The sequence below is a fragment of the Anoplophora glabripennis genome, unplaced genomic scaffold (assembly GCF_000390285.2).
Source record: "Anoplophora glabripennis isolate ALB-LARVAE unplaced genomic scaffold, Agla_2.0 scaffold55, whole genome shotgun sequence".
NCBI classification, from domain to species: domain Eukaryota; kingdom Metazoa; phylum Arthropoda; class Insecta; order Coleoptera; family Cerambycidae; genus Anoplophora; species Anoplophora glabripennis.
The window spans coordinates 78884-106688 of record NW_019416774.1 but is presented as its reverse complement, the minus strand read 5'-3'; the positions used below and the strand labels follow the sequence as shown (position 1 = coordinate 106688).

The 27805-nt window shown below is 30.6% G+C and overlaps 2 protein-coding genes across 2 annotated transcripts in view; one reads left to right on the top strand and one right to left on the bottom strand.

The window, feature by feature from the left end:
• Nucleotides 1-22329, top strand: part of LOC108906041 (GRIP and coiled-coil domain-containing protein 2-like) — a 31616-nt gene extending 9287 nt beyond the window's left edge. Inside the window, exons 5-26 of the mRNA XM_018709180.1 lie at nt 2831-2979; nt 3032-3286; nt 6062-6238; nt 6524-6708; nt 8801-8913; nt 9121-9200; nt 9246-9379; nt 9510-9701; nt 10710-10887; nt 12523-12665; nt 12726-12995; nt 14561-14686; nt 14741-14950; nt 15139-15240; nt 15303-15401; nt 15767-15879; nt 15939-16139; nt 17135-17384; nt 17842-18006; nt 21284-21340; nt 21970-22082; nt 22134-22329. Of these exons, the coding sequence (XP_018564696.1) occupies nt 2831-2979; nt 3032-3286; nt 6062-6238; nt 6524-6708; nt 8801-8913; nt 9121-9200; nt 9246-9379; nt 9510-9701; nt 10710-10887; nt 12523-12665; nt 12726-12995; nt 14561-14686; nt 14741-14950; nt 15139-15240; nt 15303-15401; nt 15767-15879; nt 15939-16139; nt 17135-17384; nt 17842-18006; nt 21284-21340; nt 21970-22082; nt 22134-22329 (3508 nt within the window). The remainder of the gene's footprint in view (nt 1-2830; nt 2980-3031; nt 3287-6061; nt 6239-6523; nt 6709-8800; nt 8914-9120; nt 9201-9245; nt 9380-9509; nt 9702-10709; nt 10888-12522; nt 12666-12725; nt 12996-14560; nt 14687-14740; nt 14951-15138; nt 15241-15302; nt 15402-15766; nt 15880-15938; nt 16140-17134; nt 17385-17841; nt 18007-21283; nt 21341-21969; nt 22083-22133) is intronic.
• A 682-nt stretch (nt 22330-23011) lies between these two features.
• The window catches only part of LOC108906060 (IQ domain-containing protein G-like), a 15224-nt gene continuing 10430 nt past the window's right edge, over nt 23012-27805 (bottom strand). Inside the window, exons 2-3 of the mRNA XM_018709204.1 lie at nt 25307-25546; nt 23012-23146 (exon numbers count right to left, since the gene is read on the bottom strand). Coding sequence (XP_018564720.1) covers nt 23045-23146; nt 25307-25519 — 315 coding nt within the window. The 5' untranslated portion in view covers nt 25520-25546 and the 3' untranslated portion in view covers nt 23012-23044. The remainder of the gene's footprint in view (nt 23147-25306; nt 25547-27805) is intronic.

The following is a 27805-nucleotide window of genomic DNA, read 5'->3' as shown; positions in this document are numbered from 1 at the left end:
AGAAATAAAAAATTTTCTATGCTCATGAAAAAAAAACGTGGACATAACTTTTGGCGGCACAACATGTTAAAAAAATTTGAAAAATGTTATATTTTTCTTCCTATTTAATTATGTATCTTTTCAAGAGTTGATTTTAGACGAAAATGGAAGAGGAAAAAATGTTTGTAATTAAATTTTACAAAATATGACTAGTTACAAATCGAAATCGAATGAAACATGATTATTATTGTAAAAATCGAAAAAATCGCCAAAAATAGGGTTAAAAAACATATTAGGGAATTTTTTGGGGTCTTTAAGTTGGGTATAGGACCTTCATACTTGGTTCATGTTATGTAGAATCATCACACCAAATTTCATCAAAATTGGTTCTATAGATTTTGCATAATAATTTTGCAATCCAGATTTTGAAAAAAAAATGCAAATTTTCAAAATTTTGGACAGCAAAAACAAGGCCCTTAGATAAAATTTAATCCCATATAAAAGAACTCTCAAGCTTTCAAACGCTTTTTGAAACTTTCTATTCCGTCAATTAGGAAATTGGGTGTTATGTTTCTACATAACATAAACTGTCTTGAGCCAAGTATGAAGATCCTATACCCAACATAAAGACCTCAAAATAATTTGCTAAGAAGTAATGTTTTTTAACCCCATTTTTCTCGATTTTTTCGATTTTTACAATAATAATCATGATTCATTCAATTTGTAACTAGTCTTTTGTAAAATTTAATTACAAACATTTTTTTCCTCTTCCATTTTCTCCTAAAATCAACTCTTGAAAAGATACATAATTAAATAGGAAGAAAGATATGACATTTTCCGAATTTTTTTAACATATTGTGTCACCAAAAGTTAAGCCTACTTTTTTTTTATGCGCATAGAAAAATTTTCATTTCTAGGGATATTTGAAAGCCAAAAAGCCAAAAATCTCGGTGAATATACTATTCACCCAAACCAAAACTGCCTAGTCTACAAGACGAAAGACTATTTATTCCTATCTTGTTTCTTTTTTCAAATATCAGAGTTGGCTGCTTTCATAGATAAATTTAAAATTTTACAAAATGTAACAGTAGGTCATGTAAACAAAAACATTTAATCGACGTAAGGATAAAGATACAATTTTGATTAGTTTGAATTTGATGTCCAGCACTCATAATTCTATTATTTTTTTCATTGTTAATGTCATTTGAATAAACCATTTGTTTTATATGGCCCAAATGGATTAAGATCTGGGATTCTAGCAGGACATTCAAAGGATATTTATATTTGTATAATCCTTACGTTGATTAAATAATTTCGTTTATTTTTGTAAAATTTTTCTTTGATATGTTGGGTTCTGAACTAGATCTTAAATTTTTCACCTCCTGGTACAAAAATTTGCCCCTAACGTTACCAGACTTTGAGTAATAGGGAAAAAATGAATAACTATTCTTAGATATGAGGCAAAAATTTTGAGGTGCTATTTTGCCAAAACACAATTTGTTACTAAATGTAAAATTTTCAGAAACATAAATAGTTAATAACTTTGCTACGCAAAAATATTGATTAGTGGTGATTTTTTTATATGTTCAAGTCTTATATTGTGAACTATACAGAGTGTCTCACCACGAACTTCATCGATGGATATCTGGGAAACCGCTGAAAGGATTTTTATGAAATTGTGGTGGTGTAATATGGGTCGTGGGGACTACCAAGCTAAAATATTTTCAAGGTCATCGTACTTCCGGTTATACCGTCTTATCTGTGCTAGATTATTTTATTTGGGGACAATAAAAAAATAGTGTGTATGTATAGTACTCCAGTAACAACAAAGGAAAATTGTATTCATAGAGTAAGACAAGCATTTGAGCATCTATCACCGGATTCTATAGAGCATCGACCCTCATGGAACTAATCTGAAAATGTGAAAAATGTTTAGAAGATGGAGGAAGACTTTTTGAACATTTATTAAAATAAATTTGACAAACAATTAAAAACCTGTGACAGTTGTCATGTTGATTGTTACTTACCTGCCACGGCCAACCTGAAATGTTCGAAACAAATAGAAGCACCATTTTAGGCAAAGAGAAAAGTTTACTCGTAAATCAAATAAAAACGACTGAGTTTAGGTATGTATAGGGAAACTTTAACAAAGTTGCACTCAATTTTAGTGCAGAATATATAAAAAAATGGGGGTTTCCATTTAAAAATTTCGAGTTTTCCACATTTTCTGAACTTGATATTCGATAATTTTTTTTTTTTTGACCACGTATAAAAACTGGAAAATTTTCATGTCAAATCCGATAAACAAGGTCTTCCTTTACAAAATGTCCAATTGGCACAAAAAATAAACCTGAGGTTTCGCGAAAACTAAATTTTGCTGAGAGTCTGCATTTGTCAATTTTTGCATAAAAATCAAAATATCTCGGAAACGGTCAATCCTAAGTGTGGAGTGTGCTACATGTTTTCAAGTTAAAAATCAATGCTCTTTCTAAAAATGCAATAATATGCAGGGGGTTCCATTTAAAATAAGAAAGTTGGTATCGACTTCCGGTATAATCGGAAGTACAATGACCTTGAAGATATTTTAGCTTTGTAGGTCCCACGGCCCGTATTACACCACTACAATTTCAAAAAGATCCTTCCAGCGGTTTTCCAGTTATCCATCGATGGATTTCGTGGAAACACCCTATATTTGGCATTTTTCTGTTTTGAGGAAATGTTATTTTTCACATTTAATGAATGCCTCTTGAAGTTACATTGAATTTCATGTTTCAATCAAAATGCTACTCACGCTTACCGCACCATGATTAGCTTCAGCTCGGAAGGGCGTATTTAAACTGATTCGTTTCAGAAACTTCGGAAAGTCTACATTAAACGTAACATTAGCAAACGGTTTACAGTCAGTTCAAGAACTCGCCAGCCGATTTAGCGAGAGCGAGAACCATTTAATACAAATCCTCGGTAGATACATAAAAGACCCGAGCTGCCAGAAAGAACTGAGTAAGGCTTCGGATACGTGTCTGCCAACTTTTACTGTATTATGTAATTTCAGTCGAAACCCTTTCACAGCATTCGAAACTTCAGCGAGAGGCTGAAAGAAGGACCAGCGCCTTGGCGAACGACATGTGGATCCACCAAATAGAGATCGGCAGGGCGCAGGAACGAACTTTGCAAGAAACATTAAACACTCTCGTTAAGCAAAACAGGCAATTACAAATTGATAATGAAATTATGTTCCGTAAGCATGAAAAGCTTGTTAGGAAGTTGCGAAGTTTTCCCGAGATGGGTCTGAAGTACAAATGTATGGGTAAGTTTTAGAAAGGAACTAATTATTTTAACTAAGGGAATAAATTATGATTTTGACGCTCCGTGTCTGCGCGAAGTCTGAGTGAATTCAGGTGAATTGCTTGAAATTATAGCACGGTCTACGTAATATATTCTTATCTGGTGCAAACGAGATCGAATTACTGCCTTATTTTCACCTAATATCTTACGTTATATGTCAACTTATATATTTATGAGATGCCAACTTAATGAAGCCTTGAATTTATTGAAATTTAAAACTTCCTTATTTTCGTCAGTATTTCTAAGTCCTAAACCAAAATTTGTAAGATAGTGTTTTTTTCCTGTGGCACAGAAATGGCGAAGTTAACCTAAAATTTTCATAAAAGTCAAAAAAAAATAGTTTTTCGCTAATAAAAAAAAACTCGACTTTTTTGTTTTTGCTGTAAGTATCTCTTGCAAATTAAGGTTTTGAAACTTGTTATTTGCTGTAAATGTAGCCCTCGTAAAGCAATAAAAGTGCCTTTTTTAAATTAAAAAATATTAAAAATTTTTCAAGTTAAATCGATTTTTCGAAAAAAGGTCATTTCGAAAATCGGCTCTTCTTGCTCGACGAATAATCGTAGAGAAATGAATCAGGGCTCATTTTTCCTTAAGAGCTATACTTTCATGGTAAAAAGAGTTATAACGATTTTATTCATTTTCGGTGTCCAAAAAATACTTTGAAAAAAGTAAAAATTTTTTGGTCGCGTTTTTCCTGAATATTTTTTTTCGATTTTCATTTCTCAATAATATCTATTACAGGAATCGATTGGTGACTTAAAATTAATAAAATCATTATAACTCTTTTTTATCATGAAAGTACAACTCTTAAGAAAAAAAATGAGCCCTGATTCGTCGAGCAAGATTTTCGAGATGACCGTTTTTTCGAAAAATCAATATAACTTGAAAAATTTTTAATATTTTTTTATTAAAAAAAAAGGCACTTTTATGCTTGCCGGGGGCTACATTTACAACAAATAACAAGTATCAAAACCTTCATTTGCAAGAGATACAGCAAAAACAAAAAAAAAATGTCGATTTTTGTCGGTTTTTTCGATAGGTATATTTCGAAAAGTCAGTCAGTCAGTCAATATATTTAAAAATACGAATCGATAGGACTTTCTCATTTAACTTTTTTCGACTGGAGTTCAAGTTTTTTTTATTAGCGAAAAACTATTTTTTTGACTTTTATGCATTTTTTAGGTTAACTTCGCCGATTTTGCGCCACAGGAAAAAACACTATCTTCCTTAGAATTTTTTTTCCTATATCACCATATTTTTTTGTAAGCTCTTCTACCTATCGATTGGACTATTAGTAAGGATTTGTAACTGTCACAAAGACTTAATGACAAAGTATTTCTGATATATTTTGCTTAAATTATCTCAAAATGTGGGGCTAACTCTACAAATTACCAATTTTCTTCTTTTGTATATCTTCAATAAGATACAAATTCCAGTTTATGGTCTACAGATACTTGCAAATATGATGGCACAAACATTTTCAGACTTTTTTTAGTATTGATAATCTCCTCAATGACTAACTTACACATTTTGGTTTAGGACTTACAAATACTTAAAAATAACTTCTAATTTATGAAAAGCAAGTTTCAAATTTCAACGAATGGAGTTTTCGAAAAGTTTGCTTCCTTTAAAAATATATAGGCTAATATTCACTAATTTGCCTTTACATTATTTTACTTAGTTTTACAAAATATGGTTAGAAACTGTTGGTAATAAGAATATTTGTCTCCATATAAATAGTCTTGACTTCATACAGACATTGTGAGAAGTAAAATTGCCAGGATAGTGGTGAATTATTGCTCGTTTAAATGCCCCAGTTGATGCCATTTGTCGCAGAGATAGAACTGCTCGAGATTGCAGAAATGAAAATGATCAATTTATATTCGATTTTTAAGAAATTTAAATGCATTATTTCATTTCTGTGCAATAACTGTGATATATATTAGTATTAAAGTACTTCTGTGCAGGATCTAACAGCAATTACATCTCACTACCTCAGCATACAATTTTTCTCAATATGGAATTTGTTCTAAAAAGAGTGTACAAAAATTAAATGAGTTAAATACCGTATTTGGGCATGTGTAAGTTCATACTGCAACTAGCAAATGAAGTATCATTTTTTAGAGCGTATAGTTGACCCTATTGACTTTAAAAAATGTTAATGGCCATATTGGCTCCGTTAGGTTTACCGTTGTCGTCCATAAAAACAAACTAAGGAATGTAGTGCTGTGCTATGAGTAAAGCTCTTGGTTCTAAAAATTTGTTTAATGTTGTTTCGTCCTGATATCTTCTTTGGTACCTTCTCCACATTCCTATTACTGTTGAGGTACAAATAATATCTTGATCCATCACTGAACAAATAATATTCCCATTCTCCAAAATCTCAATTTTGGTGATCCAAACCATACCTGAGATGGTTTGTTCGATGTTCTGTGGTCTGAGTAGAGATGTCAAGGCCAGGGCATTGAATAATAGTGACCATTTATAGATGTAGCGCTGTGATATATCTAGCGTACGGTGATGATTCATATGATACCTTCCCTAACAATGAATCATTCTCATTCATCGACGAATATTTAAATATGAAAATATTTTTAAAATATCGTCATAAAGGAATATTATTTATTTCTGCAATGACTTGGTCTTTGAATGAATTTGCTCCTTACACAATATTGAATTGCCTTGCAAATATTTATTAAATTAGCAGCACACGAAAAGTAACTGTATATATTTTCAGAATGTAGTTCACAAGTAGAATGTGTTATAAACCACAACGAGAAGCTACAAGAAAAACTAGATGCATATGTTCAGCAAATAGACAATTTAGAAAACGAGTTGCACATCTTAAAAAAACAGAACGATGGGTTAGAACAGCATCTAAGTCACTCTACATCCCAGACAAATATTCTAAGAGGTACTTAACATTGCATAAGTTGTTATAAACACTAATCTTTTGAAGTTTATTACTTGCATGAATAGTTTTTCTAATAATTTTACAACTGTGCATTGTGTATAAAACACTATACACTAAAGCTTTAATTATTTTAAATTACAAATATTTTTTATCTGTACCACATTGCAATCATTCACTTATATGTTTATAGAACTTAATGAAACTGAAAAAAGTAACGAAAAAAATGTGTGAAGATTTGATGTGACCGCGGCGTCCGTTAAATATTAAATATGCTATTTATTTCAGCGACGATTCAGAGATGTCAAACCGAATACGAGCTGGATTTGGCCACATTAAATTATGAACTGCAGAAAAAGGAACAACTTATCCGAGAGAGCTATGAAGCAGGTGATGGCCTATTGGTGGACTTGGATAATCTAAAAAGGCAATTTAATGGTCTCCAGATTTCTCTGAACTGGTCTAAATTCGAGGTATATGATATTTTTAGTGTTTTGTGAAAGAATTACTAAAAAGTCACTAATTCAATATACAGGGTGATTCACAAATGGTGAACAAAATGAAACCTCGTATTCTTCGGTCAATTTTAAGGGGAGTCTTTCCTATAAAGTTTTTATCTAGGACGCTTCGTTAAAAAGTTACAGGGTGTTAAACTTCAAAAAATATTTTTAATTTTTTTAAATAATTTAAAAACTAGTAAGTGAAATAATTTGAAATTGGGCACAAGTATTTATGTAAATATTATCCAAAATCTGAGGGCTTTTCCTAAAATGTACATGCTCCAATTGCGGAAATACAGGGTATCGGTGGCGTATTTTTCTAAATAAATTAGTACGCCACTGCTTTACGGTAATAACCACGATATTTTCGAATTCGTATTTCAGTCTTCTACAAATTACTACTGTCTTATGTTTTTCGAAAATAGCCTGATTTTCGAGTAAAACTTAAAAAACAAACTGAAAACCACTTCGATATTCGAATATAATGAATGAATGAATGAATTTATTAGGTACACCAGGAATTAAACAGTACAATACAAAAATATCACAATACCTAGCATCCAATAAGCATAAAAATATATATATCTAGCCATATATATCACATATCGGGTCAAAATAAAAAATGAACCCCATTTAACAAAGTAAAACTTGTGTGACATACATGTATAAATTTTTTTCTAATCGTGTTATAACTGCTTTGACTATACCAAAAAAATTAATGTATTTTCATCAATTTACCAGAAATTTCTGAACGATGTTGAAGGACAGTATGCCAGGAGTGACTAGTTATAAGAAATAAAATTCCAAAATCCGAAGGCAAGTATATCAATCACAAACTACTTTGAGTTGACCAAAGTTTTCTATAATATAAGCTTTAAATTCTCTTTTCAAAACAGATTTTTTTGAGATAGTTTTCATTGTATTCTTCTTGTTCTGTATCTTTTTAACAAAGCGTCCTAGATAAAAATTTTATAGGAAAGACTCCCCTTAAAATTGTAAATCCATTTGTGAATCACCCTGTATTTAATTCAGTAAAAGTTTATATTGTATTATACAATGTCGCTGATATGTATGGAAACGGTCGTAAAAAAAATATGAAAAAAAAATTAAAGACTGTTTAAAGTGTTCGAAGGCCTCCGTAGGAAGTAAGCTCACATCCATATTCAATCAGTCCCTCGTACCAGATTTCATTGAAGTACCTTAAAATGTGATGGAATTATCTCAAAAATAAATTAATTAAACAAAGAAGATATCCCTGAACCATGTACTATTAATTATGGGACACCCTGTATGAACTCGCCTTTTCGTCTAGTGTTATCAATAGATAAATAAACATAAAAAGTATAAACAAATCATTCGATTAACGAACAATTGAATTTCAGAGCGAAACCACGAACCTGGAAAATTCAGTACTATTTTAGAAGGTAGTAATTAGCTAAATGTGATAGGACGAAATAATTGCTTTGGAGTATATTTAATGCCGGTGTTTATTTTGCGGCACATTTGCCTTGGGAAAATTACTCCGTTTCGCTTTTATGCCAGGTTATTTACATAGAAATAATACACACTTTATTAAGTTCCATATCGGTGATAAGAAGCCATTAAATAATTCAGGCCGATATATTCCTTCTGTTTCGTAAATATTTGCGAAGGCTAATTTAAGAAAACAAAGGGAAATTTTTGTTGCCGTCCTACTCAGAAACATGAATATGCTGACAAATATAAACACTTAATAATGTTATGTGTTTTCTTTTCTCTGCCTCTTTTTTCGCACTCAGTACCCGAGGCATGATAATAAATGTCCTGGATCACGTTAAAACTGTAATATGAACACACATTTTGACTGTAACTCTATACTAAAAGCAACAAACAAAACGGAATACTCGTATTTGACTCAATTTTTTTTGCTTTTAGGAAAAATACCTGAATTAAAATAACTTTTATTGGAATACTCAATTAATTCAACAAATTACTTCAGTTTCTTCAAATTACTATAATTTTTATATACGAAAATGTTTTCTGTGTTCAAGGGGAATTATTCTCACACTTGTTCTATATGTTTCAGGGTCATGGAAAATGCGTATCTGAATTACTAAATATTAGCCGATTATGTATAAATGAACTGTCAAAAGAGTTACTCTCACTACAAACACAAATTTCCATCAAGGAAAAAGATATGTGAGTATAAAAACACACTAGTAAGTTAAATAAAATTATTAACTGAAAGAGTAAAAAACATCACATTTGGTTTTTACTACAATTATTTCTACTTTTATATCTGTTGGCGCTAATAATGATTATTTCCAATTATCATTAGACTAAATTTGTTGGGTCAGAAATCTAAATAGCTGACTAAGTCTTGAAATAATCAGCGACTATTTATAGGGAGACGTTGCAAGAGACAAACACCAAGCTTCAAGAGAACCTTAAAAAATCGACAACGGAACTCGACAACATTTCTAAAAAATTTGACGAAAACCATTTTCATGAAGCAAATAAGATAATTTCAGAACAGAAATGCAAAATTTTAGAAAGCGATTTGAAGGCTGCTCAAGAGAAAATTGAGAACCTTAAAATGAAATTTGAACTGGAAAAATCGTCAATATTAAGTTCTGTACCTGAATATGAAAGTTTAGCAAAACAGGTAATGTTTTGTGATTTAGTAAACATGTAGACTCTTACATATAAAAAATTAATTATTCTTAGTATTCGCGCAGGGAAAGTTTTTAAATAGAGCGAATCAGTTTAATTAAATTTAGTTATTTCTATTTTAGATTTCGGAAAAGGACAAGATGATCGAACACACGAAAATGTTTATAACTAATATCACTTCAGAAAATCTAGCTCTACGCAATCAAGTGGACACTCTGAATAGGTCGTTAGCGGAGTCTGGAGCTGGTGATGTCGTTAAGGAGCTAGCAAATTGCCAGGAGCAATTAGCATATTTTCAGTCTCAATACTATCATGTAAGGATTAAGTATCAGTATTACTTTATGTTTCGAAATTTGTCCTAAATTTATTCGAAATCTGTAGAAACATAAGACTGTTAGTTCAATCAAACTATTGATTAAAAATCAAATTTCTTTTTCCATTATTTGTTATTAGAATTAGTTTAACATCGCCAAAAATAATGTCCTGTGATATTTACAGTCTCTCTCCTCTGTTGTTTTACTTTTGCAGTCTCTCTCCTCTGTTGTTTTACTTTTGCTTCCACTTTCACTTGTCCTGTGTTAAATAAATCAATAACTTTAGAACCTCTACTAACGCCTCGTCAAAGTGCCACCATCCCACGTTAGGCCTTTTTAAAGAGGCTGATTACCTTTCTGTTTTCTTATAAACTAATGCAAACAATTAAAGGGTCAAAAGAATATCCGAAATTTTTCTGTGAACTGGAATAAATTTCCTATAAGATGCTGCCGCAACATTTCGGGATTTTTTTTTTCATCTTTTACACGAATTTTAAAAAACGAAAAAAAGGGTAATTTATGGTTTTTTAGAAAATTGACGGTTAAATTAGAAATATTCATGAAATAACTAATCTTAAGCATGACTTTTACAGTCATTAGTCATTTCGTGAATATTTCTAATTTAGCCGTCAATTTTCTAAAAAACCGTAAATTACCCTTTTTTCCTGTTTTTTTAAATTTGTGTAAAAGATGAACAAAATTTTTTTTCCGAAAAGTTGGCATAGCATGAAATTTATTCCAGTTTTCGAAACTGCCCTTCAATTTTCTGTACTTGTTGCCGAGATATCGATGATTAAAAACAAAAGCCGATCAATTTCTCACGAAGCTTGAAAACGTTTGCAACTTGTTAAAATTTGCATATCGCCACTGCTACTTTTAGCAACAATAAATGTTGCCATTTCAGATCATTTTTAAATAACGTTTTTTTTTTCGTTTCTTTCACTTTTGGATCCAATTTCTGCATGTTCCTTTTTTGTCTGAACAGAACAACTCTCTTTTAATTTCTAGCTCTTAAATGAAAAGCAAATATATCTGAGTGACATAGAAAACTTGAAAGAAGGGAAGAAATCGATGGTTCTTCAACTGGAGACGAACTTAAAACAATTGCGAAAACAACTGGAAAAGAAAAATGAAGAAAACAGTTCCTTACAGCAGCAGTACGAGTCGGAACATCAGACTGTCCTAAGTACGATTTTAAATTAAGTAAATTGAATGAATTATTACGTTAGTGCCCTTAGTGCATATTAGTTCAAAATTGGATTGATTATTATTTTTATAATTACACCTCCATATTTGGTCAATTAATCACTTTAATGGATAATAAAATGGATGGTATCATTTTCATAATGGTTATTTTAGTTTTGTTAATTGTACCACTGCTATTGTAACCGGTAATATACAAAACTATTATGAAAAGACTTTGCATGGCCAAGTTATACTTACAGCGGGTATCTTGACCAATAGGACATTAAAAAAAATTGTTTCCTAAAAACTTGGGTTTATCATATTTTGTTTTCAAGATATATCATGATAAAATTATTCTTTTCATAACATTTTCTACCCTCAAATCTTTAAACGTAATCAATATCATAATGAAATTTGGTAGAATTATATTCTGAGAGGTTTTAAATAGCCTGGTGTTATTAGTTTTTTGATAAGTTATACAGAACGTTACATCATAACCATTTTGAGGTTAAAATTTTATTAGAATTAGTTAAATTTTATTAGAATTAAATGAATAAAAAAAATTACTATATTAAAGTAGTTAAACTACTTTGTGCTTGGGAAATGCTCACATTTGTGGTTAAAAGGTTTCTTGAATGAAAAAAATCGTGACAAAGTTTTCCTGGTCCGCAGTCCTTTACAACTTCTTTAAAAATTAAAATCCTCCATCTTTAATACCTCTCAAAATAAAAGCCTACAAAATATATTTAGAATTTCTCCATTATTTTTGGAGATATTAGCAAAACTTATTTAAAAATTTCACTTTAACGTGGCGTATTTTGAAAACAAATGACAATAGGAAAAAATACTATTTTTTAATCATGGTATCTCCGTTTTTCCAAAGCACTATACAGTGTGTCCAAGATAAGGATGGGGTATCATTAGGATCTAGGAAACGGTAAGAGATACGGGGTGGCTCAAATTAGAAAAAAGTTGTGTTTTTTATACCTAACAATATGCCGTTTAGAAAGTTTTAAAATTCCAGGTAGTTCCGGATATATCCGGAAAAACCCGAAATTTTGCAAAATCGTTTTATTTTTTTTTTCAGGCTTTATTTGAAAAAGAATTTTAAAATAAATTGTATATTTACATTTCCACTTTTTTCGCTCTCTCCAATGGCGTCAACATATTTGCAATCCGACGTATCGTCTTTAATTTTTTTAAATACGTCGCTGCTATTTTTATGACAAAATCTAGTCATTTTTAATTTTGAATTAGATTATATATTATTGTAATCGCTTAAGAAGGATTTTGACTAGTTTTAGCTATCATTTAAAATTTTTCCTCAGTACAGCCCTGAACGCTTTACAAATACAGTACAAAATATCCAACAAACAAAAAGTGGCAATGCAATGTAATTTATTTTAAAATTGGTTTGCAAATAAAGCCAGAAAAAAAAAATTAAACGATTTTTGCAAAATTTCGGAACTACGCGGAATTTTAAAACTTTCTAAACGGCATAATGTTAGATATAAAAAAACACAACTTTTTTCTAATTTGAGCCACCCTGTATATCTTACCGTTTCCTAGATCCTAATGCTATCCCATCCTTATGTTGGACACACTGTATATTAAATAAACTAACACTATATTGTAGCTTTGCAGCACGAACGAATGAAGTATCTGGAAGAAAAGAACATGTTAAAAACTATTTTTCAACACATGAAAACCGAAATTACGCGTGTTCAAAAATTGGAATGCGCTGTAGCGGATATTAGTAAAGAGGCTAGCAAATTAGCAGTGTGTATTCTTATAACTATAATCGTAGGTTTATAGATACTACCATACAACTTTTTTAAGGTAATTGCGGAATACAACAAACAAATTGGAGAAAAACTGAAGACAGAAGTACACGTGAAGGACCAAACTATATTGCAACTGAGGTCGAGTGTTGAAAAATTGAACGATATTCAAATCCAGAATACGAAGGAGAAGCTGTCTTTGTGTTACGAACTTTCAGAAGTTTGCCAGATGAAGGAGCAGCTTAATAACATTCTCTCATTGGAAATGCAGAAGAACGTAGCTTTGGATGACAAAAAGAAAGAAATTTATGAGTCTGCCAGCACTCAGGTACATAAAAAAAAATTGTAGACATATTCTATTTCCCTTGACTGATCCTACTATTATTTTCCATTACTAATTGTTCCAAAGTTATACAAATTAGTATAAATATGCTAATAGAATTTGAGATCTGACATTTAAATAACATCGTAACAGACTTAAATTTGAAGGTTTTACAACTTCCAAATATTTCAACATTTTCATGTTTATTTGTATTTCACTTGTTAACGTATATCTACAATCGGAACAAGCTGTATATGAAAGTGTATTGAATAGTGTATTAACTGCATAAATCAGATTTTGATATCATTATACATGATTTTTATTAGTTACAATACTAATTTTATTTACAATTTAATTATACTTATTAGTCTAAGAGCCAGATAGGGTTCCGTGGCCAATCAAAGTGCCACGGCTGCAAACAACTTATCTCAAGTATTTTGATCTCCTGAATCCAAAAAACTTGGTCGCAAAGCCTGAAAGTGGTCAGTTTAATTGTTATTAACAAATTAAATGTTTAAATGGCTGTAAAAATTTATTTTTGTAGCTAGTACAATTTTGTAAGCGTTAATAGTTACGTTTTCTCATAACAAACATACACTTTTTTGAAAATTAAAGAAAGATTAACTTTAACCAAAGTTATTGCAAATTTAGTGCAAATATCTTACATTTTGCGTCTCCGCGCGCACCTATTTTACCACATCTCTGGTTCTATTGGACGAATTGAGACGCACGATATCTCATTTTAAAACTTGAACATTATTTTACAAGATAGGTAAGTTCCATTAATTAATTAATTTATTTAACAATTAATGGCAGCTTAGAAAGTTATGAAATTTCAACGACAATGCTGGTTATATTTGTTTATAAGGCTTTTTTTATTATTCAACTTCGATGAAAAGCCAAAAAAGTTACCGGATATTGTTCCTCGCATGCTAACAATCATTTCATACCTTATAGCTATTAGTTTTTCTTTATCAAAATCCGTGAAGAGACGCGCAGACAAAGACCTATAGACTTGATATAAGGTCTGTTCCAACATGAGTTAGGGATTGGTTCCGAACCGTCAGAAATGTGCATCCAACTAATTCTTGCGATATATTCACTGAAGACACATTTAAAACTTAGCTGGCCAAACATTTCAAATGGTTTGGAACTAATCCCTGACTCTTGTTGGAACGGACCTATAATATGCCCGTCGAAAGCTCGCCAGTTTAGCATCAAAGTAATATCTCATTATTTTTACATTAGAAATAGCCCCATGAATGCCTTAAAATTGTAGTTATTAGAACAATAAATTATCCACAAACATCTACAGTAATAAAACTTTTGTATAAACTTTATTTTTTTATATTTCTTATAATAAAATGATATTTAGGGGTGCCAAAATACATACGAAAACACTGATCATAGCAGCCTTTGAAACTACAATAAAATAAATGAATAAAATAACTGGCTCATTCGATTTCCAGTCATAATTATTTGTTTATTATTGTATTGTATTCCTTCTAATTATTCCTTTCGCGGCACGGACAACTGCTTTGCACTCGGTGAATACCTAAAAATCATTACAGTTAAAGAAATACGAAGAGATCCAGAGAAACGAACGATCAGCTTTAAGGGACCTAGTTCGGGATTATAAGATACTTATGAGCCAAAAAGACAATCTCGTAAATGAAAACGAAAAGCTGCTGAGCGAGGTAACTTCCCATTGCGTTGTATGTTTCGTGGTTTACTAACAATTTCTCTTACAGCTACATGATATTCGAAACGCCTACGAGCAGCAGGTGAAAAAATGTGACACCATCGCAAGTGTGAAACACGAAAAGGACTTGCAAGTTGCCAAGCTGCTTGCTAAGGAAAAAGATAGTGTTGCTGCCGTAAATTCTCTGCATGAAAAATTGAATGTCGAAGTGAACAGATATGAAGTGAATACAAAACAGTTGGAAAAATTAATAAAACAAGTGGGTACCATTATTTAAACTATTTTTTATGTCAATTCTACTATTTCTAAGGCTTCAAAATCGCTGGGTTTTAATATACAAGGCGATGAATTTAAAAAGGTACTGAAACTTTTTAATCTAAACTTATGTTAGTATCAGCGTTTTGAAGTTCTGTAGGGAGGAAATAATTTATAATTACTATATTTTAGTTAAGAAACGAAAAAGAGGAACTAGATAATTCAGTAAAATATCTTCAAAATAACACAAAAAGGCTACATTACGACCTCGACGAATCTAGAAAACGGGAAAAGGTAATACATTGGTATTTTTATATATAAAACTATGCATAGGTAACACTTATTTTATTTTGGAGGAAACCAAAGACTTGCTAAAGAAAGCTATGTTGGAGAGAGATGAGCTGCAAGATAATATCACGGAATTAGGAGAAGATAAGGAAAAATTAATTAGTGAAGTAAATTATTTAAATGGACTCTGTGAAAAAGTTCTGAGTGGTCTGTCATATTTTACTTTACCCAAATGCGTAAATTAAACCGGAAATTGTGATTGCAGATTTCGAGGCCAGCATTAAGTCATCAGTGGAAAAAGAAGAAATGTTTAAAAAGGAAATTAATGAATCAAAATTGATAATAATCAGCAACGCAAGAGAAATTGATCATCTCACAGAGGTAGGTACAAAAGTTTTTCACGATAAACTGCCCTCATACTTACTTGCAAGTCATAAATAAATAAACTTTCATTAATGAAACAATAGAACTTATCATAAATTTTCGCATAAAATGTAATCTGTTTCAAATATATTGTTCTGTTTTGTTTTAGACCATATTTCTGAAACAGGGTGAAATAGAAAAACTTATGTCGGAAATTAAGGAGTTAAAGGATATGGAGGACAAATTTAAAAATTCGGTCAAATCATTTGAAAACCAAAATCAGTACGTTGGCAAAATCCGATTTAAGTAATTTGAAATAAACTTGATATACCTACTTTTAGGGAACTAAGAGACATTGAATACAAGAAACAGCAGCTAGAAAACGAAATAAGAAATTTACGAATCGAACACGATTCCTCGAAAAGGTTGCTAGAAGACGTTAGGAGGGAAATTGAATTTATGCAGAAGGAACTGAAACACCTTAAAGAACAAAAAGAAGAGGATTATTTCATTTACAAGAGTCATTTGGATGAAGTAACGAGGTGAAATAATCATTATGATGTCAATAAAATCAACAAAAATATTTTCACCCCCATTGTATTTAAATAGTTTGTTAACAACTTTCATGTTATAAAATAATATGACTGAAATTAACTAATTCATATCGCACTATACAGGGTGTTACAAAAAGTAGGTGAAGCTGTTAACCAGAGACGGAGGAAAATAACGTGATTTATAACGTGTCAAAATTTAAATTAAAAAAAGTTTATACGGAATATTTTTTTAAAGTTTATATAAAAAAAATCGAAAAATTCAATGTGGGTCAATTTCACATACCTATCCAAAAAAAGTTGCAATATCTCTTAAACCAAGCTTAGTTTTACAAGAGTGGAAATAATAAAATGAGGCAACTCCTGATTCAAGAAAACAGTAGGGAACTTTTTTCTATTTAGTGTTTTTTATACTTTCAACTGTTTTCAAGACGAGAGTTCAAAACCACTTTCCTGTGATTCCCGGCCTTGATGTACGAAAAACAGACACAAATATTTATAATGGCTCAAAATTTGCATCACATCAATGATGTTTGCATTTTGTCAGATAAATTTGGTTTATTCTGCAAAGTGATATTAAATACGTTGATCGTGAAGAAAAAAGGGCGGATAGATATTTCAGGAAAGTAATTTTCAACTGTTAATATTTCGAAACCAGTTGAGAGTACAAAAAAAATTATAAATAGAAAAATGTTTTCCAGTGGCAATAAAACAGGGGTACATTTCTGAGAAAAAAGAATTAGCACATCTCCATCATGCGGTATATGTACTATATACGAGTAAATGTTATATTCCACATTTCAGTGAGAGTCCCTGAAAAGCATTTTCAGAATTTAAAATATGTTTTTAATTTTTAATGATAACTTAGACACTATATTTTGAAAAGAAGATACTTTTATTATAACATTTAAGTAATCCGAAATACATATTCTTAAACACATTAACACAACGTGAAGGAAAAATAATGTTATATACGTATATGTTAGGAAACATGAGAAAATAATGGAATCTAACGAAAAGATAATATGTGATCTAAAAGCTAATTTGAAGGATGTGTCTCAGAAGCTGGAAAATGAACGGTCTGCGTATGCAACACTATCAGAAATACATAAAGAAATTTCCGGCAAATTCCTTAAAAGCGTAAAGAATTTTGCTGAAGAGAAAACGGCTAGGCAAGAGGTGGAAACAAAATTAAAGGAAACTATGCATTGTCTTGACCATATGACGGTAGAGAAGGTGTGTAAATTCCTTAATTTATTATTTTATTCATTTATTCAACTGTTGTTTATAAGAGCGTACATAAAAGGGAGTGTGCAAACCTCCAGTTTATTTCGTTACCTAAGTTTTCCCTAGGAAGTGAAATTTGCTTAAATTAATCTAAAAACTAACGTCTGATTAATAAACAGCAGTAATCAATAAATATTCAGAACAAGAACTATACCTACTGGGTACTTTACAAACCATAGTTGGCCATGACCTAGTTAAAATAAAAGAGTTCTGCTCTTCCCAATAATTTAGAAGTTGAAAATGCTTAAATATTTTTCCTTAATAGTAAAATGGAAAATGCATCAAAGCTTTGATAAATAAATAAGTTCTTTATATTTTTGTTAAAAATAAGTAGGTACCTTATTTTATTACTAGTCACAATAAAGTAAAGCAGATTATTAAATAAAAAAAATAATTACAATTTTAGGAAGATTTGCAGAATCAAATCAATATTCTACTGGATGGGTTAAACGATGAAAAAAACAGGATAAATACTCTGTCACAGGAGAAAAGCATTACTCAAGGCTCATTGGATGATTTACAAGGAAAATACAATGATTTACTGAAGAAGTGTCTCACACTTGAACATCAGGTATGTATTTAGCCGACCTTACACTGATAGATTAATCCGCCGATTTAATCGGTACGGACAGTTAAATCATACCGATTACCGTTTCAGATTTATTTATTATCAAAAAATACTTTAAATTATTTCGCAGGCACTCATTTACTATTAACCTCGTATATATTTAACTGCATTGCATACCTATAATTTTTCATTCTGAATCCAACGATATTAGTGTCATAGTTTTGTCACTTTTAAGCGAAAAAAAAATAGAAATATTTGCAAAACCAAATATTTCTAAATATCAAACAAGCTACGAAAAATTTAAACAATTGTTTAAAGATTGGACACATTAATGTTGTAAATACATTTTCATCTACAAGATAACAATTGCCACACTTTCCAATTTATGAAAGTGTTGATTATTTGGCTTATAAAATATCGAACGTATGGTATATTATACATACAGGGTGATTCACAATTTTAAGGGGAGCCTTTCCTATAAAGTTTTTATGTAGGACGCTTCATTAAAAAGATACAAGGTGTTAATCTTCAAAAAATATCCTTAAATTTTTTTGAATAATTTAAAAACTAGAAATAATTTGAAATTGGGGACATGTATTTATATAAACATTGTCCAAAATCTGAGGCCTTTTTCCAAAATTTAGATGCTCTAATGGCAGAGATGCAGGGTATCGGTGGAAAACTTTTCTAAATAAAATAGTACGCCACTGTTTTACGGTAACAATCATGACATGTTCGTTTTTCAATTTTCTACAAATTACTACTCTCTTATGTTTTTCAAAAAAAGCCTGATTTCCGAATAAAACTTAAAAAAACGAACTGAAACCACCGGACCTAAACCCACTGGATTTCTTTTTGTGGGGTGCTGTTAAACGGCTGGTATACAGTGAGGAAATTAATACACTGGAGCAGTTAGGAGAAAGGATAAATAATGCTTTTCATCAGATTAAATTTCGAACAAATTACATTTTTGTACTAAATAGATGTCGCGCCTGTGTTCGTGCAAATGGAAGTATTTTTAAACATTTACTCAAATAACATCATTAAAATGATGACTAATGTTATTAATTTCTTTATTCGAATAAATAACCATATGATTAGTGCTTGTCATATCATTTAAGTAAAAATGTTTTCAGTTGGTTTTTTAAGTTAATCCTCTGATTTTGGACAATGTTTACATAAATATATGTGCCCAATTTCAAATTATTAAATTATTTAAAAAAATTAAAAATATTTTAACATCCTGTATCTGTTTAACGAAGCGTCCTAGATAAAAACTTTAAAGGAAAGACTCCCCTTAAAATTCACCAAAAAATACGTTTCATTTTTGGTCACCATTTGTGAATCACCCTGTGTACTGTGAGTTAGTAATTAAAAATCCTATGTAATGCAACTACAGTACTCGCGGTTATTCATAAAACTCATGCAATTAATGTCCGGATGAACCGGAAATTAAACAAATGAATGGCTACAGCTAAAAAGTTTCTAATATACTGCCAATATACCATTTTGTACAAAAGAAAATTATAAAGTGTTGTTCAATTGTGCTTCTGACTGTATTATTCTGTTCTGCAATCTGCATTTTATTCCTTTCAAATATCGTAATGATAAAGAAGTATATTGCAACAAAAAGAGAATATTACTCTCCATATTCGTGAATAATATACCTAAAACTATTTTATTTTCCAATTTTTGTATTATTAAACCTTTGCGGAATTATTATCCAAAGCATTTTTAATAGATAACGAATTGTTATATTAGTACTTAATACATATTAAATAATTACAGTAAATCAAAATACATTAATAAAACATCATCGATTAAAATTATGTAAAAACTCACCTGTTCCTACCATTACCAAATAAAATTAGATTATGTAGCCACCAAACTAAATATTACCGCTCCATCCACCACAAATCTTATCATGAAAAGTCACACTGTCACAATGAATAAACTGTCATTAACTTATAATTATAAATAATAAACCACTAAACACTGATAATAAAACAAATTAAACTAAAACAACCAATACTTCAAAATTCACGCGTCTAGTACGATTAAATCGACGTAAGCTGTTCAACCGCCTACTGCCTACAACCTTACAAAAACTCATCTTTTTTTCTAAACTTTGTTATCGACATCGTGACACCGAAAATGTACAGGACCGGACTCAAAATATTTAATATTTTTAAATACAATTATTATATGCATATTTGGAAATTAATATTAGTACCTACTTGCCATCTCTATCTACCGATAGAAGTGTCCCGTGTGTTACTTTTATAAAAACATTTATAACTCGTTTTGTTACATTTAAATCTTACTTTTCTTTGATTTAAGAAGTCTCACACACAAATTGCACTAATTTTGGTAGTGCATCTGACGTTTTCAATTAAACAGGGTGTTTATTATGGCTTTTATACCTTATACTATACAAATTTGTTATTTTAAGTATCATTTCCAAAATGAAATCGAAGTAGCAATCAGTTGTATTTCAGTGTCGCACAAATACTTAAATAAATAAAAAAGAGAACAAAATTAATCGCAGCAGATAATATGATATAACATTTATTATATTACCTACTTCATTATTACAGCTCTATGCAATACATAAATAAGTATAGTAGATACGTATACAGGGTGTAACAAAAATAAGGTTAGAAATAACTTTGCCAGTAGATAGAATATTTAAAATTAGTAGGGGTACCTACTTCATATAAAATTTTTGCCTAAAAGGCTTCCTTGATGAGATACAGGGTGTTGAAGTTGAAAAAATATATAACACTTTCTTTAATATCTTTCGATTATTTCGAGCTAATTTCGTGAAATTTCGTATCCAGGGTTTTTTTGAGATGAGAAATTCTAATTTATCGACGATTTCGTCGCATAAAAGATTTCTTTAAAAGTTATTTTCAACTCCATTGTTTCGAAGTAATCGAAAGACGTTAAAGAAATGTTATTTATTTTGCAATATAATACCATGTATCTTACCAAGAAAGCACTTTAGGCAAAAATTTTATATAGAGTACCCCCTACTAATTTTAAGTGTTCTATCTGATGGCGAAGTTTGTAATCTTATTTTTGTTACACCCTGTATACACATAAAATTAATAAATTCTTGAAATACAATTGATATCTTGTAAACAATTCCTATACATTTCTTTGAAAGAAAAAATAACAATAACGTTAAACTTATATTATTTTACTGCTTACAAAATTTCTTATTAAAAACTTATTATTATTTGCCTTAAATATACTGGATTTTCTTCTTCTCTTTCAGCTTAGAGGCCTCGAGTTGGGTGTTTCGACTGACTCTGTTTCAGATACATATTTAAAGGTAAGCGTGAAAAAAATATGAATTAAAACGTTGACTCAAATATTTTCCTCAATAAAAGGAAATAGTGGTACGCAAAAAAACACTCCGATACGGTCGAATCCAGATACCAACTGAATTGAGTATTGGTGGTTGCTGGACACCTCGTGTTAATAAATCCCCGCGCTGTTGTCACATTGCCCGATATGAATTTTATCGAATTTTAAATTTATTACAGTGCTAATTATTTTTTAGAATTAAGCATAAAGAAGTTCAAAAAAATAATAAACATTGTATTTTACGGTATTCAATGTACTCAGTTATATTCCTTAATTAATCGACTTTTTTATGTATGTATTTTAATGTTATTTATATCGTCCATTAAAATTAAGGCAGTCAAACTTCTATCACCCTGTATACTCCTCTATCTCCAGACTCATCACCAATGCGGTGGACATCAAAATTTTATAATGAAACCTACGAAAACAATAAACGATTGTATTTTTTAATATTCAAAACTCTGTTACCTTACGTACAGACATGTGATGTGAATATATTTGAAAAAAAATTAAAAGATTGTTTGTCACCGAGTTCTATTCTACACAAAGGTAACAAAATTAAGGCCAACTTTTATAAGTGTGTACTATTTTTAGGAACATGTGGAACTTCTCCAAAAGGAATCCAGAGAAAATCATGAACTAATACTCGAGCTCAAGGAGAATATTACAAAACTCCAGCAGCAGATTACCGGATTAGAGTTTCAAAAGTATGCTTAGGAGTGTCAAGTATCCTTCCACTTTAACAGGATATTTTTTAGATCAGAGATGACTTTAAGATTACACGAAACGCAACGGAGGTGCGAAACGGAACAGAACCTGTGCGAGCAGATGAAAAATACACACAAGCTCATCCTAGCGGCGCTCTTGAGAATGAAGGATGAGGGTAAACTAGATTCCCAGGAATGCAACTATCTGCTGCACATGTTGAAAGTGAAAGGGAACGACTACCAGTAGATCAGAACGAGGAATCTGTTATAACGCAATTCATTTCGTGGAATAATTAAAATTATCAGCATCAATTCGCTAAAACTTTAATTAGAATTCTCAATTTTCTAATTTCATTCAGGAAAACTATAAAACTATCTCTTGTGGGATAATAAATTAGAAAAATTATATTAATATTTAAAATTATAAAAATAATTGCAGTTCACGTAGTGATGTAAATAAATTTTAATAGTACTGTTAGTGTTTGCCTTACTGTAATCTTAATATGGTTCTTTAGCTTTAGTTAGGAATTTTTTACCTGCCCTTGTTGTTCTCGGGCTAGGCATTGTGGGAGCGCACCCCTAGGCCCTCGCTGATCTTCATTTCTGTTCCTGTTAGTTGTGAAACAGCGAAACGGTAAAAAACAGGAACGCGCTATAGAATCTTTGATACGTTATACAAAACCAGAAATTCGAAAACAGTCTTGCTAAAATTACAATACAAATTTTTGATGGTATAATAGTTTTTTTTTACAATTTGCTTTGGTGAAATCGAATGTTAGCCACACAAATTGAATAATCATGAAAACATTTTTTAAAGAGAAAACTAAATTTATTAAAATGATTACTGTAGTTTACTAAATTTAATCGAAAAATATAAGTATTTTTGATATAAATTTATCAAGTAAAAATAAGTACCCAAATAATTTGTTATTCCTGATATTGATTGGCCATTGTTATATAATTTATTTCTTCTTCCCCTTTTTGCCCTTGTTCATGTCTTTTCCCTTCTTTTTCTTACTATATGGCCCTAATTTCTTTCTGAACATAACACCTCTCCACCAGGCCTACAAAATTAAAAGAAAAATCAAATTAGTTGAAAAATATATATTATACCTCAATAAAGGAAAAAATACTTAATTTTTCATAAAATTTTAATGCTGATCTTATGTAATATTCTAGTACACGGGCCCACGTACAAAAAGAAAAATGATTTCCAGCAAGTTGTAACTTTGCGTGCAGCTTAAGTTTGACGAGTCTCCCAAGATTTGACTATGAGGAAAATTCCAGTGGTAAGTTTTCTCGTGATTTTCAGGAAAACATGTCAATCTGGCATAGACATGGAATGTTATGATCAGCACTTTTTTTAAGATTAAATGAAAGATATATATTTTTAAACCCCCCCAAAAAATTTGTCCGACAAAAATGTTGGTATTTTAAGTTTGTCCCCCACCCCAAATATGTCGATTTGGTGACATTATGGTTGGTGACAACCAGCAAACTGATTTTTCTGGGAGGGTTTGGTAATAAGATTTGAAATGAAAGTATCTTATTGTCCGACAAAATTCTTGAGAAGTTTTTGCAGTCCGACGCTCCGAAGATGTCGATTTAACGACAACATGGTTGGTGATAACCAGCAATCTGGTTTTGATTTTTTTCTCTAATAATTGAATTGTATAACAATAATACACTTGTCCTCCAAAAAGATTGGAAAATTTGCCTTAAAAATGGGAAAGATAACTATTTTTGTGGTACCTAATGTTCATTCCGCTATAAAATAATTAATTTTTAATGAAAAAATAAAGAAGAATAAATAAGAAAATTATCTTGTTGACAGGAGCAACAGAAATTCATAAATAATTATGTCTATAAAAATTAATTTAATTAATGTCAAAATGTTTTCTTTGTTCAAAAAACTTATATGTACATTTTATTTTATAAACTATTGTAATTATTTTATAGAAAATGGTAACTGTAATATGAATGCATAATTTTTTTGCTTGTGTCTTTTTAAATTAAAATTTGCAATCCTGTTTCGACAAACAGTTTATACCGATGCAGGTAATTGGAGGGGTACAACCGAAAATAAATGTATAAAATTTTTTGTAATTGTATAAAAAAATGAATTTAGTCATATTTATTTTGAAATTTGAGAAGTTTAAACAATTTTTTTTTATTCACATATTTTTTTTATTAAATATAAATGTTTCTTCTACATCATGTGTAAGTATTGAAACCGCAAAATTTTATCGTTTAATTTTGTCGAACAAGCAAGAAAAAACCGATATTTTTGTCGGACAATTAAATTCTCAGATTAATATTGTATTTTTTTTTAAATTACGCTTTTGTCCGACAGCTGGTTATCACCAACCATGTTGTCGTTAAATCGACATCTTCGGAGCGTCGCACTGCAAACACTTCTCAAGAATTTTGTCGGACAATAAGATACTTTCATTTCAAATCTTATTACCAAACCCTCCCAGAAAAATTAGCTTGCTGGTTGTCACTAACCATAATGTCACCAAATTGACATATTTGGGGTGGGGGATAAACTTAAAATACCAAAATTTTTGTCGGACAAATTTTTTGGGGAGTTTAAAAAAAATATATCTCATTTATACTTAAAAAAAAAGTGCTGGTCATAACATTCCATGTTTATGCCAGATTGACATGTTTTCCTGAAAATCACGGGAAAACTTACCACTGTTGAATTTTCCTCATAGTCAAATCTTGGGAGAGTTGTCAAAGTTAAGCTGCACGCAAAGTTACAGCTTGCTGGTAATCATTAATTTTTTTGTACGTGGGCCCGTGGATTATTCTGTCTACAAAAGTATACAGTAGATTCTTTAATCGAAAATAAGAAAACAAGCTCATATGAAGTATACATGCTTCGTTTTTGAGATACTATATTTCAATTAAAGTTTTATTTATAATTTTTTTAGTTATTTTACTTGATTTATGGTAATATATTCAAACTCAGTACACCAAAACAAGACTTTTTTGAGAACAGAGAGAAGATTTAAGATAAAAGCAATACAACATTACAAGGTTCATCACCAAGAAGTTAGAACAGTTGTACAAAATAATTCTTACTGGTGAAACAACTAACTCACTGAATTTGTTAAAATAACGAAATCCTACAAATCTTAAGGGATGGTTATTTTACTTCATTAACTATATACTAAATAATAGTAACAAATCTGATGATAGTAATTCATTATCCCTACCTGTATTTTTGTGGCTGCCCAAACCTGAAGGGCCTGAAAGTCCTCTTTTTCTTGTTTGAGTTTCTTGTAAATTAACCAGTCCTCCATTTCAGCTTTGCGGGCCTCATATGTCTGCTTTAGTTCGATGTGATCTTCAACCAATTTTTCCAAGCTAGCTTTAAGATTTATCATCTCAGTTTCACGTCGTTCAGTTTCTTCGTCGTAGTGTCTCATCCAGAACTGAATCTCTTCCAAACAATCCTAAATAACAAAAACTGATACTTTTTAAATACGCGACAAATACAGACAAGACAAGAAGCGCGAGTGGTACCAAGTAATGTTGTGGTCGAAATACAATGGGTGCATTCAGCAATATTAATTTAAAAAATAAAATGAACATACTTTGTACCCGCATAAAACATTAGAGATAAACAATTTTGAGACTATCACTTCTACCGACATCTATTGTGGAAAATATTTTGCCTTTGAACGTTTAACCAAGTTAATTTTAAAATTGATTACGTTTTTACTCTCTTCAATATAACTTTCAAATTCCGAATGGCATCTATTCTCTGAATATATTTTATTCCTTGTATCTTCTATAATTTTCTGATAATATTGTTCGCTCTTCTCGCAACTCATTTCGTTCTGTTCTCTTCTAGCTCTCTCCCAATCTTCAAAATAGTTGAGTTCATACTTTTTATACACTGAAATATATAAAATGTTGGTATGATGTTCCTTTATTGATTATGAGATATATCACGTCATAAAGAAACGGACACTAAACTGTAAAAAAATAAACGAGTTGTGCAGTGGCTATTATTTAAAGTTGATTGACAGGTACTACTACTTAGTCTTTTTAAATTTTATGAACAAAGCGTGAATGAGACATTTAAATTTGATATTTAACATAAACTAGAATATACCATGTAAATCTTCTACTTCGAACCTAAGTTTCTGAATTTTGGCGTTAGTTTCCTCTATGACACGAATATTTTTCAAAAATTCATCTTCACACAGCTTTCTTAACTCTATTATGTATTTATCGTTCGCCTCCTTCTCTTCAAACAGTTTTCTCTCGTCCTGCCGCATTTGTCTCATCGCATCGACTGCGCTCCTCAGAGTATCAAATTTGCCATTCACATGTACATCGTCTTGGGTATCCTTCAGAACTTGGATTAATCGATGAATATCCCGCGCCAGTTTTTCATAATTATCGATTAAATAATTAATACGGTAGTCAGCATGACTTTCCACTCCCATGTACCTTAAAAAAACAGTAAGTTCAACCCAAAGATATCCCTTGAATTATAGCAATTGAAGAAAATTGTTATTCTGAAGCAACACTAAATACCATCTTGGCATCTCCATAAAAACTGGAGAGTTGCAGAACGACCGAAATTATAACCGAAACAGATTGCAGAAACAGACGACTAAATTCACACTTTCATCAAAGATCGGTGCAATGAGAATAAATTATTATTTTAACCAAAATTATATTAAATTGGCAGTAATTTCGTATCTCTCAGAAATCATCGGATTGGCGCCATTGAAATACTGGCACCTCAAATCCTGCGAAAGAGAAAAGTGTTAAAAGCTACATACCCAGTAAAAATGTCAAAGTGCCGCCACTGCCTTATTGTATGAATTGAGAAAATATGTTGCTGCTCTTAAAACTGATGTTAAGATGAAAAAATAACCTTCCAAAGTAAGTAATTATTCAAGTATTCGCAAAAAAATTTTATATTCTAAATAAAACTGAAATTGTTTGCAATTGAACTGCAATTGAAATGCATCTGCAAAACGTCCTGTAATTAATTTTTTTATTATTTACTTTCCCGTTTACTTGCAAGTGCATTTTACATACCTTTCTGCTATGCTGACGTAGTCTACAGACATATGAACGAAATTCGCATTGTCTTGAGTGTTAATATTTCTTAAAATATATAACTGATCCAGACATTCAGTTAAAATACATCTTATAACGCTTTTAGTAAAAGTTGACAGTGGTGGGTTAGTAGCTGACTGTGTCAGTTTAACTTCTTCTACATGAATTTCATTATCATTTGTTTGTAATAAAACAGTATCACTGTCTTCTGAACTAGAATCTTCTTCGTCCATATTTGTTTCACAAACGAAAAATTACTCGGATTTTTTTCACAATTTCGTTGACAGTTAATTACAATGTCAGTTTGAAGCAAGTAAAATTAGAATACTAGTCCAGACGGTATCTGTTTCAAAAAGCCATATTTGGGTGAATCGTATATCTACGGAGATTTTTGGCTTTTTGGCTTTCAAATATCACTAGAAATGAAAATTTTTCTATGCGCATAAAAAAAACGTGGGCTTAACTTTTGGCGGCACAATATGTAAAAAAAATTCGAAAAATGTCATATTTTTCTTCCTATTTAATTATGTATCTTTTCAAGAGTTGATTTTAGGCGAAAATGGAAGAGGAAAAAAATGTTTGCAATTAAATTTTTTACAAAACATGTCTAGTTACAAATCGAATGAATCATG